The 10401-nt window shown below is 53.3% G+C and overlaps 1 protein-coding gene across 1 annotated transcript in view; it reads left to right on the top strand.

Annotated features, from left to right (window-relative positions):
- The first annotated feature begins 223 nt into the window (after positions 1-223).
- The window catches only part of S6kII (Ribosomal protein S6 kinase II), a 28339-nt gene continuing 18161 nt past the window's right edge, over positions 224-10401 (top strand). The window contains exon 1 of the mRNA XM_003743749.2: positions 224-261. Coding sequence (XP_003743797.1) covers positions 226-261 — 36 coding nt within the window. The 5' untranslated portion in view covers positions 224-225. The remainder of the gene's footprint in view (positions 262-10401) is intronic.

Raw genomic sequence — 10401 nt, 5'->3', positions numbered from 1 at the left:
TCATTCCAGCGACTCCATCAAGGATGGAGCCCGCTCGATTACCTAACCAATGTCCGGTCCCGCTTCGTTAATGACGAAAGTACGACAAACTTCGAACATCCTCTCTCACGGGGCCGAGGGTGATTACTCTCACATTCCGAGTCCAGGTCCATGTCCTGAGACATCAGATTCAGAAAAATTGAATTTCTCAATGTTTTCTTTCTCTCACAGGGACCGCAGGAAGACATGACGGTGGAATTCGCCGATTCCAGCATGGCAAGGGTGAGTTTTCATTCGCGTCTCATTCGCGGAGTTCACGAGCTCGGGTTTCAACTCTCCGAGCGGGCAATGGTTTAATGCTCGCCGTCGGGGTGCAGATCTTGCGACATGCGCCCGCTTGGGTGAGGTCGCCAGCTTATTCCGTCCCGACCGTTTCCGCGAGGTTTCAATCCTGTACATTAAGCCTCAGGGTCGGTCGCGACGGAGCAGAGGATATTAACTTGAACGGCGGAAGCCGAGATAGAACGTGTCATAGAGAGTGTTCCCCAGTCGATGTGACTGGCGAGCCAGACTAGCAAGGGAAGCTTGCTTGCCGGCTCGCATGCCGAGATCCAATAAGGATCCTGAGGGATGCCGGAACTCATCTCGAGCTTTCGCCCCGGAAATCTCATCAGAAGCTTTCGGAATCGGTCTCACGGAGGATTCCCAGATGCAAAATCAGCTGCGTCCGTCCAATCAACGCGAGAGATCCGGAATATGAGATCTGTCGGGAACCTTAACCTCCCTCGGGCGTTCGCAACACATGGGGCACCAGTGAGCAACTCGTATGGAATCCAGCGAGTTTTACTTTACTCGCCTGTTTCTGCTCAGAACTCCCGCTCCGCCGATCGGGTACGCGCCAGGGGGATTGATTCGATGGGAATACCAAGAATATCAGCGCAGCAGACGAACCGAGCTCATCGGAGAATACGCGATGCAACTCTCGTGCGCGTATTGTATTCGGTGATTGGGCGAACGAGCTGCGAAACGGTACATTGCGACATCGTACGCTCTCGTCGATCCAACTAGTTCGGATGGAGAGGCAGTTTTGTTTTCTCTTCAGAGCTCGCGAAACTCGTCTCCAGGGCTGCTTGCATAACCTGATAACAGGTTGCTCGTAAGGGCAGCTCGTAAAGGCAGCTCGTGAGGCCGGATCGTGAGAGAACCTCGGCGAATCAGTCGGACAGCTTGTCAGTTGTAGCGAGCTCCGGGACACTGAATGAAAATGGGACTCTCGGAATGAGCGCCGACCCTACTGTGCCTGCCTGCGGCACATTGAATATATTTCAATAAAGCTTGGCCTCATCTCCACACAATGGAGATCCCGGTACAGGGTACAGCTATGAATGCAAAGCATGCAACATCAGCGGGCTCATGAAATTAAGATGCCCTCGCATAGTGCGAATGCTCGGCGCGTCCTGTGACCGTTCAACATCCGTCGGTAACGGGATCCGCAGCGGCGGCGACGTCACACTCCCGTGATCAGACGACGCCTGCCGCGATGTGATACCTAGGTGCGACAAACCGACTTTCCGTGCGAAGTCTTTTCTATGAGGGCTGGCATTTTCATGCAATGAGGGTGATTCCGGAATGTTCTTAATTTAGGGGAATGAGGATTCTCCCGGAGCGGAATCCTCCGGATAATTCGGAATTCTGTCGACGAGGATCTCATTCTCATTCGCACCGGAAATCGAGCGCCCCCCCCCTCACCGTTCGAGTTGCTTCAGACATCTGAGGTGTTTTTTCTAATTGATTCGGCATCGGCTGCGGAGACAAGGGGACCGTCTAATGTTACTATCGGGGCCGCTCGCTTTTCCCCGGCTTCTGGGGAGTCGAACACTTAGCAGAGAACGATTTCCTCGGTGAGTGATGACAAATAGATTCCGAAGTCCTTCCGAGGAAGTTGTGTGAAGCAATACTGACGAATACCGCGACATTCGAATTTTTGACAAGATTCCATATGAGTCATCCTTTGTCGCTCTTGGTGTTTGTGATACTTTCTGAGAATCGGAGCCGCGTTTGCCAAGTACCCACGCTCTTGAATTCTTCTTCAATGGAATAGAAGAAGTTCGCAACCTGATAGCCGATATTGTACCGCGTCTAAACATAGCATTTACACATCGAGCACTTTCTCGCGATTCACCGACGACGAATGGACTCACAGACGGACTAACTCGCTGAAGGCGCACATAGGTAGACTCACCGCCGCCGCCCTTTCATCTGTATTAGATTTACGCGGAAGGCTAACCTTAGAAACTCTATACTCCGCACTGACGTGGGTTTATCGGCTGTTTCGCATACCTGACCCGTAGACTTTGTTTTTCTTTTGCCATCGAGCCGCTTGTTCGCTAAGCTGGCTCTTTGAGAGAGCCTCGTCCGATCATCTGATTTGATAGTTTAGATGCAATGATCGAGTATATCTGTAGAACGGATCCAGATATATATCCCGGGTGGGTTTGTGCGCAGATATGCTATTCCTGACCACGGCAAATAAGGTGAGGGGAAATACAGCCGTCGATGACGGATGAATTTGTTCCCTCATTTTCCCGAGCCTCCGGCTCGCAGGTCGCAATCATCGCAGCTGTTGATCCGGCTATCTCTGAGATCATCGACGCTCTTCTGGTGCTAGTGTTTCTCATCATAGGGTTTGAGCCATATTTAGCTGACTGACTGAGTTAGTCTCGTCTTGCGTAAGAGACGCTGTGAGGGTTATTCTCAGGGGAGGTAGAATGTGTTATGGTTGTGACGGGCTTTTCCGACGCTGCCTCGCGTGTTCGTCACCGAGTCCTTCTAGACCGACCGACTGACCGACAGATAGACGGCCGGCTGGCGGTGCGGTCGCCCGGCCGGCAGGCCCGCCGGGCAAATAGACTCTCCTAGCAAGCAAGCATCTGACCCAGGGCTGGCTCATCCTCTCACTTAGTGACTGACTGAGGGCTCTCGCGTCCTTGCTCCTGTTGATATACAGACCTCCTCGCCTCCCTCATCTGCGATGAGTTTCTTCTCGTACGGACCTCAGTCTTCTAGAGTATTCACAGCAAATATATGTGCAAGACGGGCAACGACAAGTCCAACCGTCTGGTGCTATGCAGAGTGATTGAAACACCGATTTCTTGCCCAGCTCATTGAGAATTGTTCGACAACGAGTGCCAAATTCGAATTCTGGGCATATGAGCTTCCGCAAGGCGCCGAAAATTGTGAACGACTTGCTTTGATTCCGTCCACTTCTCGCTGGTGAGTTGGCGCTGTCAATGCGACGGCCGCGGCGACCGAAACTGGGCTTGTGTTGAGCCTTGAAGCTCAGCCAGAAGAGAGGAAAATACACCGGACGATTCCAGTGTCTCATAAGGACGTCATGATATTGAGTTTTTCCGTGAGAAGCGATTCCTGCTCGTGAGTGATTCGACGTGAGTCACAAGACTCCGGTGGTGATGAACATGGTTGTGCGTGCGGGAGAACCTCCGGGAAAAGCTGCTACCATGGGTTTCTTCAAAGCTTTGCTAGTTCGCTTCAGTAAAATGGTAGGTCAGACATTAGTGATCCGCCTCCTTGATTCAGAGGTTCCTTAATCGGCGTCAGTCATCAGGGGTCCCCGCGCAGGTTTGGAACGGATCGCGGAGCGATCGGCCAGCGCGGCGTGGGAACTACTGAGAGACGAGAGACCTATGCGGGATTGAGGGCGAAAACGCCAAAAGATTGTGCTATCATTGCCCATTCTTGGAACACCAGCAGCCGGAAACGGAGCTCGGCGCCGCTCTGATATCGGCTGCCTCGCGAATCGGTCTAATCTCGAGATTCCGCAGGGATATCATCGTGAGCGAACCCTTCCACTTCAGCTGGAAATTTGACGTATGACCTACATCCCTATTCACGTGACAAGAACGGAAGCACTCGGAATTTCAGTTCCAACCTGAATCATGGAAATTGAGGCTGCCTTCTACCGGAGCGATCAGGAATACTCGGGGAGGCGAGATCCAATAAAGAGCGTACACAGCTACAGGTCGATGACACGGAGCTCCCAGAACATTCCGACAGGCACCTGAAAGGGGACGCCAGAGAGGAAACGGAGGGGAAGAATAAACTCCGAGAGCCTTATTTCCAACGATCGCCGAAGAGCGTTCAATATCGAGAGCGAGTGCGGTTCGAACTCGTTGCCCGAGGGCCTCGCAAGACGACGCGACGCTGTCCTCAAAGACGCCGATCGAACGAAGAGGTCGACATTCCGACTTCGAGCTCGGTCCTCCAGCGTTTCTGTCATTTAATAGAATCGGCGGGTTCTCAACATGCTCGATGGGAAAGATGATGAGATCCTGTGAATCTCGGACGACTTCGCGAATCTCGTCATTGGAAGATCAGCGCACGCCGCGCCTGAATGGACGGTTCGTCCTGAATTCGCATGAAGCGACAGCCTTGGCTGGATGGATGTGAAGGTGCTCCGCTGCAAGCCTCGACAATATAAGATGGGATATCGTGCTCGGAGCCGTCGCGCCGGTCGCTGAAGGCAGTATCCCCTGACACGGGCGTCACGTGACGCCTTCACTACTCATTCGGCATACATACTGAGAGGGTAATTGTCGACCGTGAACTAGTCCGTGGCACAAAATCCGTGACTGTCGAACGGCCATTTAATCAAGCCTTAATTATGTCTGTCACACGTTGCGCTTATTCCGACGCTATCGGCCAGAAGCGGAGGTAGTTGCGGTTTCCGCCGTGTCGGTGGTCCCCGTTGTGGGAGCAGTCATCGATCCTCGCGTTCCCACGTCCGCCGAAAGCAATCCCGTGGCGAGGAGGGAGATCAACGAAGCTAGCTCGATATCCGCACGACTTAATGCAACAGAGCTTTGATAACATCCGGCGAGAAACGGGCAGTGTTTACCTCGGAGTTCCGCCTACGGACAAGGATTGAATTCGTCGATCGGGAGTGCACCGAAGTTCTCGTCGGAAGTTCCGGAAGGAAATTCGGGTTGATCTCGCAGAACTTCTCCGCATAAACGAGAATTCGGAGAGAGTGGTCGAGCGAGAAGGGCTGCTTTTCGATTCTGAATCGCGCGTCGAGCGACATGCGATTTCGGGAGAGATAGCCTGGTATTCAGTGACAAGTTATCTCGGACGGTCGCGTCGGCGGCGACGACGACGACTACGGTAGTCGAGTCGAGGAATTCGCGCTCGTTACCTTGATCGGTAACGCGGTCCAGGTTTGGAAATTTACACGGGGCTCATAGTTTGCCGATCGTATCAATCCTCCGCCGGTGAGTGACGCAGCGCCGACGGTGTCGGCCGCTAGCCAGTAGGACAGACTCGTGGTCTACGTAAGTTCACGAGAGTTCCTTCCTCCGGCGTAGTAAAGTCACGCATCGCTACGAGAGCGGTGTTCTCTCTCATCCTCTTCCTTTGGACGCCTTTACATGGTGAGCCAGTCTCGTACGAGTTGAGAGTTTAGCGAAAAGCCTCATCCGCTGGAGCGCCGGAGAAGACAACGAACTTCGCGTGAGAACGATTCCGTTGAAGAACAAATAGCAACGTCATCCGAAACAGCGAGGAATAACTTGAGGTGGTTGATGTGCTTGTGTGTGCGGTGTGTCAAGAGAACAATACGTGTCAGGACGTGTAGACGTGACATCCTGAAGCAGCTCATATGAGTGTCGGCGTTTTCTACAATAAGGTGCAAGCAATGCCTGAACTGGGTAACAAGAGGCGTACGCCTCTAGGCATGCCGGTGCCAACGTCTCTGAATACTAAAGAACAAGGCAGCGCTGTTGCCGCCGAAGCCGCTCATAATCAAACAGGCGCTCATCATGATCACGCAAATAATGCGCACGTTGCCGGACACGCTGGAAAAGAGTGGAATTTCATAGCCACCCTCAAGAACCTCAAAAAATGGAGACGCAAAGGACGCTCGGTCAAGCTCACGGGTGAGGAGCAAGCCAGTAGGAGCCCTTCGGAGAAAAGTGATGTTTCATCCTCAAGCTCTGGGAATCAGACCATCGTCGACGTCGGAGATCTCGAGGTATTGTTTCCACTCCTTGTGCCCTTAAGGGTTTTTCCTCTACACGACCGTTCCGGTGAGGAAGCGATGCGGCGCCGGCGTGGTGAATCCGCCATGGGAAAATCTTCATTGTTTGAGGATGAATTTTTCACTCTTTCGTTCATCGAGGAGCAATGCCCGCTAAGGACGGCGCGGCGGTGGAATACTATCTCTCGCAAGACATTTTTAGCAACTCGGAGAAGCGTAAAATGGTCCTTAATGGACTCGAATTTTTAGCTCGCGCCGTAGTTTCGACTCGGATCGGGACGATTCTCTCAGAGCTTCCCCCCGTCCTCGGATGATTTTCCTGGATATTTGGGTTCAGGAATAAACGTGTAGCCCACGCGGTTCCGCGGGATATCCTCGGGCTCCGTTGGATCATCTGTCACCTTCTATCGATTTCCTGGAAATTCTCCAACGGATATAGACTCACATGCAGGTATAAAAAGGAACGAGCCCACAAGTAGACAAGTGAGCGGGGGGGGCTGGAACGAGTTTTGCAACAACCCGCCGATCGCCCCACTGAGAGACTAAACGACGACCAACGGCGGAGCGCCCACCACCGCCCACGTCGAGTTCGATCTGAACGTTTTATGGTCTGAGTGACTACAAAAGGCCTCTGTAGAGTCTAGACCATGCGTCTGAGCGATTTGCTCACTCGCCAGCTCCACAAGTTCGTCCGATTTGGCTTAGACTTTGTTGCAAGAATCACGTTCTGGGAGTTTTGTTTCGATGCCGCGGCAACGGAGGCGCTCGGAAGCGCGTCTCGCTCTTAAATACGAGCCAAACGTTGTGTGAAAACATTTCTGTCGAGCTCTCGAGCTCGCCGAAAGCGTAGAGCTTGACGGAGATCGCATGAATCTCGGAATTCCCTGACGAAGTCATGCTGCTGATATGACGGGGATTCTCGCTGGAGAATATCACGGGAAGCACCGCAATATGCGGGAGAGCAGATGAGACCTTCCTAAGAAAATACCCGTCGTTGATTACGTATCCCGGCCCCTTGAGCCCTCGACACCGCGATGATTCCGCTCTGCTTATTGCAGGCAGAGTTTCGTTCCTCGAGGTAGCGACGTTCTGCGGTCTCCGTTGATACGTCGATGATTCCCCGATGAACTCCGAATGTGTCTGAAGACTTTCTGCTGATGAGGGAGCGTCCTGTCCAAATACGTCGGGCATAGCGCTCGCTCCCACGGTCGCTGATCGTGCAGATTCCGCTTCGGGTCTCACAGCATATGTTATACTCATCATTTACAGCGGGCCTCGGAATATTCATCGTCCTCCTGATAATTCAATCTACGATTACCATAATCCGACGTTTTGTCGATCCAGATGCATATTATTATCGCGTCAGAATGGCAACGGCTGCATGCGTGAGCCTTTCGGTACCGGGGGGTCTCGGGAGCGCGGGTCGTGATTTGTCGAAACCCCCCTCGGCCCCATCCCGGGACAGAATCTTTCCTCCACTCTGACCTGCAACTAGAGCAAGCGCAGGTCCTGTTGAGCTGAGCATTGAGCGAATTAGGAGGGCCTCCAAAAAAACACCCATACTGCGCGTGAAGTCAGGAAGGCACAATTTGTTCCACAAGTGCCTGCTCCAGACAGCCTGAGAGGCGAAGAGGGGAGGGGGAGGGAACTCGAGGCGGGTTGGAGCGCTCGAACCCGGTAAAGGCTAAAATAAGAATGAGTTCTAGTGGAAAATACTCACTCACTCGGTATTCCGTTGTCCGACCGGGATCCGGAGCAGCGGCGGTGCGGCTCTGAGAACGTTGCGGTTGCGCACGGGACACTACTTGAGGCCGCACAGGTTCGGGGCGAATACTCTTTTGTTCGCTGTTTACTTGTCCGGAGCAAATTGAACACAAATAGCCTCGAGCCTTCTGCTGGCCCACTGACTGAGCTCGTACCGCGTGCTGTGGGTCGTCGATATTGTCATCGTCGTCTTTGTTGTTGATGTCGCCCTGACGGCTGTTATCGAAGTCAATCGTGTAGGTGATATCACGATGCTCGTCATAATTATTTATTCGAGCCTAGCCGTGTCGATCCGGGAATAATGACGACGAGGATAGATGTGTTGACATCAAGGCTTCTGGAATGTTCGCTTCCGGCCATCACAGTGGTGCTCTCAGTCAGACTCCTAATTTTCTGGTGTGCATTCTCGGCTCTCCTTTCTAGATACACGATGACGTAGCAACGGCTGGAGAGTCATGTTCTCAGTCAGCCGCGCGAGCAGGTGGACTGGCGTGGGCTCGATGGGCTGGTCATCGAGAGCGGACCGATAGGTGGCTGACCAGCCAATTAGTGTTGACAACACCATGGCGAAAGCCGACCCCTGGGCTTCTTGCTCTTAGCGTTGTTCTTGTATTTCGTAGTTCTTCGCCACCAAATAGGTCAGTGTCGCATCATCACACGACTGGGCGGGTTGCCCTCCGACGAGATTTGGCTCGCTCGAGCCAATCAGGCGCTCTCCGTTGAATCGCCGCGGCGGCGCGCCGGCTTGACAATATGTACATATACCTCATCCGCACGAGCATTGAGTTCTAGGCTTACTGAGTCTGCCTGCCGACCCTCTCAGTTAGTCAGACAGTCAGTCAGTCAGTCGGCCAGTCAGTCCGCCTGCCGGTAGGTCTGATGGCCGGTTAGCAAGGCGAAGCAAGGTCTAAGGTTGACATTGAGCGGAAGTCGAGCGACATGTCAATTCCCGGCCGTTCCGACATTGTGGGAGATGCCTCCGGTCACCGACAGACGAAACACGATCGAGTGCGGTCGGTCTGCCGGCGGGCGAAGGGACAGACTTCCCGCCAGACGTCAGACAGTCAAGTCAACCCGCTCCCTCACTCTCAACTGTGTTAGTCGCGGAATTTCCAAACACGCGGGACAAGCGAGATCTCGCGAAGCGAACTACAAGTAACATTTGGAGTGTGGAATGTGGATTGCTCTCGGGGGACACAATGCTGATACGAGGAACCAGGGCTACGTAGGGATCAGCGGAAGCTTCGTAATTGGGCACTGCTCTCGCCTGGAGGCTGGAGGAAGGAGCGTGGAATCGTCCTGAGTTGTTGAAATGAATTATCGGGGGAATCGGGTATACAATGAGTGCATGCATTCGGGACGAGGTCACGTGTTTCAATGTGCGTAACGGTCTCCGAAGCATCGTAGCTGTTCTAAAACATGTTATCAGTTTTATCAGCAGCGAGGAGCAGTTATCGAAACAGCGGTCCGAACAGCCAATAAAAGTAAGCGGTATCTGATACGCTTCCGCTCCATCCTTCGTCGCTGTCGATATCTACAACAGCATTTCATAAATGTCGCGCGCGTTCAATCTCCGATGAATGGGTTCGTTCTCACGGAGATGACGTCATGGCGAGGCAATACCTCCGCGCGAGGAGCCGATGTCTACTTCCCTTAGATTTCGAGACAAGAATCGCCAATCGATTTCCGGGCACGGGAAAGAGGCCACGTAGAGAGCTCAGACGTCCGGTAGACTGAATTTTGACGTTCGCTCTCCTTTCGATCGAACCCGTTCGACGAGTTTCGAGCAAAACACGACCGGTGAGAACGATCTCCGTTCCGATTAGGGAAGGCTCACGGGCATCGCGACATGGAGGACGACAACAGCGTTAATCCTTTGTCAATGTGACCGATTTAGAGTGTTTGCTGAATATAGGTCGCCTCTGTCAAAGCGATGATCGCCTTCGATCTGGAAACGTTTTCTACGAGTCCTGCGTGAGCGGCGAGCTGACACTACGCCCGATCGCTGAATGCGCCGCGCAGGATGACCACGGGCCTCATTCCTCATTTGAGGGCGTCTGCCACTTTTCGATTTTCCACCTCCCACACCTTCCACCGCCGTATTGGAGGGAATTCCATAGTACATAGCACTTAGGGTGTATCGATCAATCAATGTCTTTGATGGGGAAGGGGAGATTCTTCTCCGAAAAATCGCGAATAATGCGACTCTTCGCAAATATCGCTCCTGCGAAAATTCGAACGAATACCGCGGCCGAGAATGCGGCCGCAACCGGGCGATTATCGCGCCGATCACGGTGGCTGTCATTGATGAATGGTCGTACGGCAGGCAGGCCAGTGAGGTGAGACCTCGATCCTCGGGCTTTTGTGTGCGCAGTCTCTGCCTGTGCGCTTCGCTCCAGTGGTTCTCGCATAATCGTCGTGCGACCACCGGACGGGCAATCCTTTCTCTCGCCATGACTAGAAGTGGAAGCACCAGCAGTCGGACTCCCGCTGCCTGAATAAACGCGTCCGGCGAACCAAAGGTCACATTTCTGTCGAGTCGTCGGTTTCTGACGGCGGCCATAGCCCCGTCCCTTAGAAGTCGAGGACTCGTCGAGCGTGCAAAT

This window comes from Galendromus occidentalis, unplaced genomic scaffold (genome assembly GCF_000255335.2).
Source record: "Galendromus occidentalis unplaced genomic scaffold, Mocc_1.1 scf7180000077451, whole genome shotgun sequence".
NCBI classification, from domain to species: domain Eukaryota; kingdom Metazoa; phylum Arthropoda; class Arachnida; order Mesostigmata; family Phytoseiidae; genus Galendromus; species Galendromus occidentalis.
This window is presented reverse-complemented; position numbering and strand designations above follow the sequence as displayed.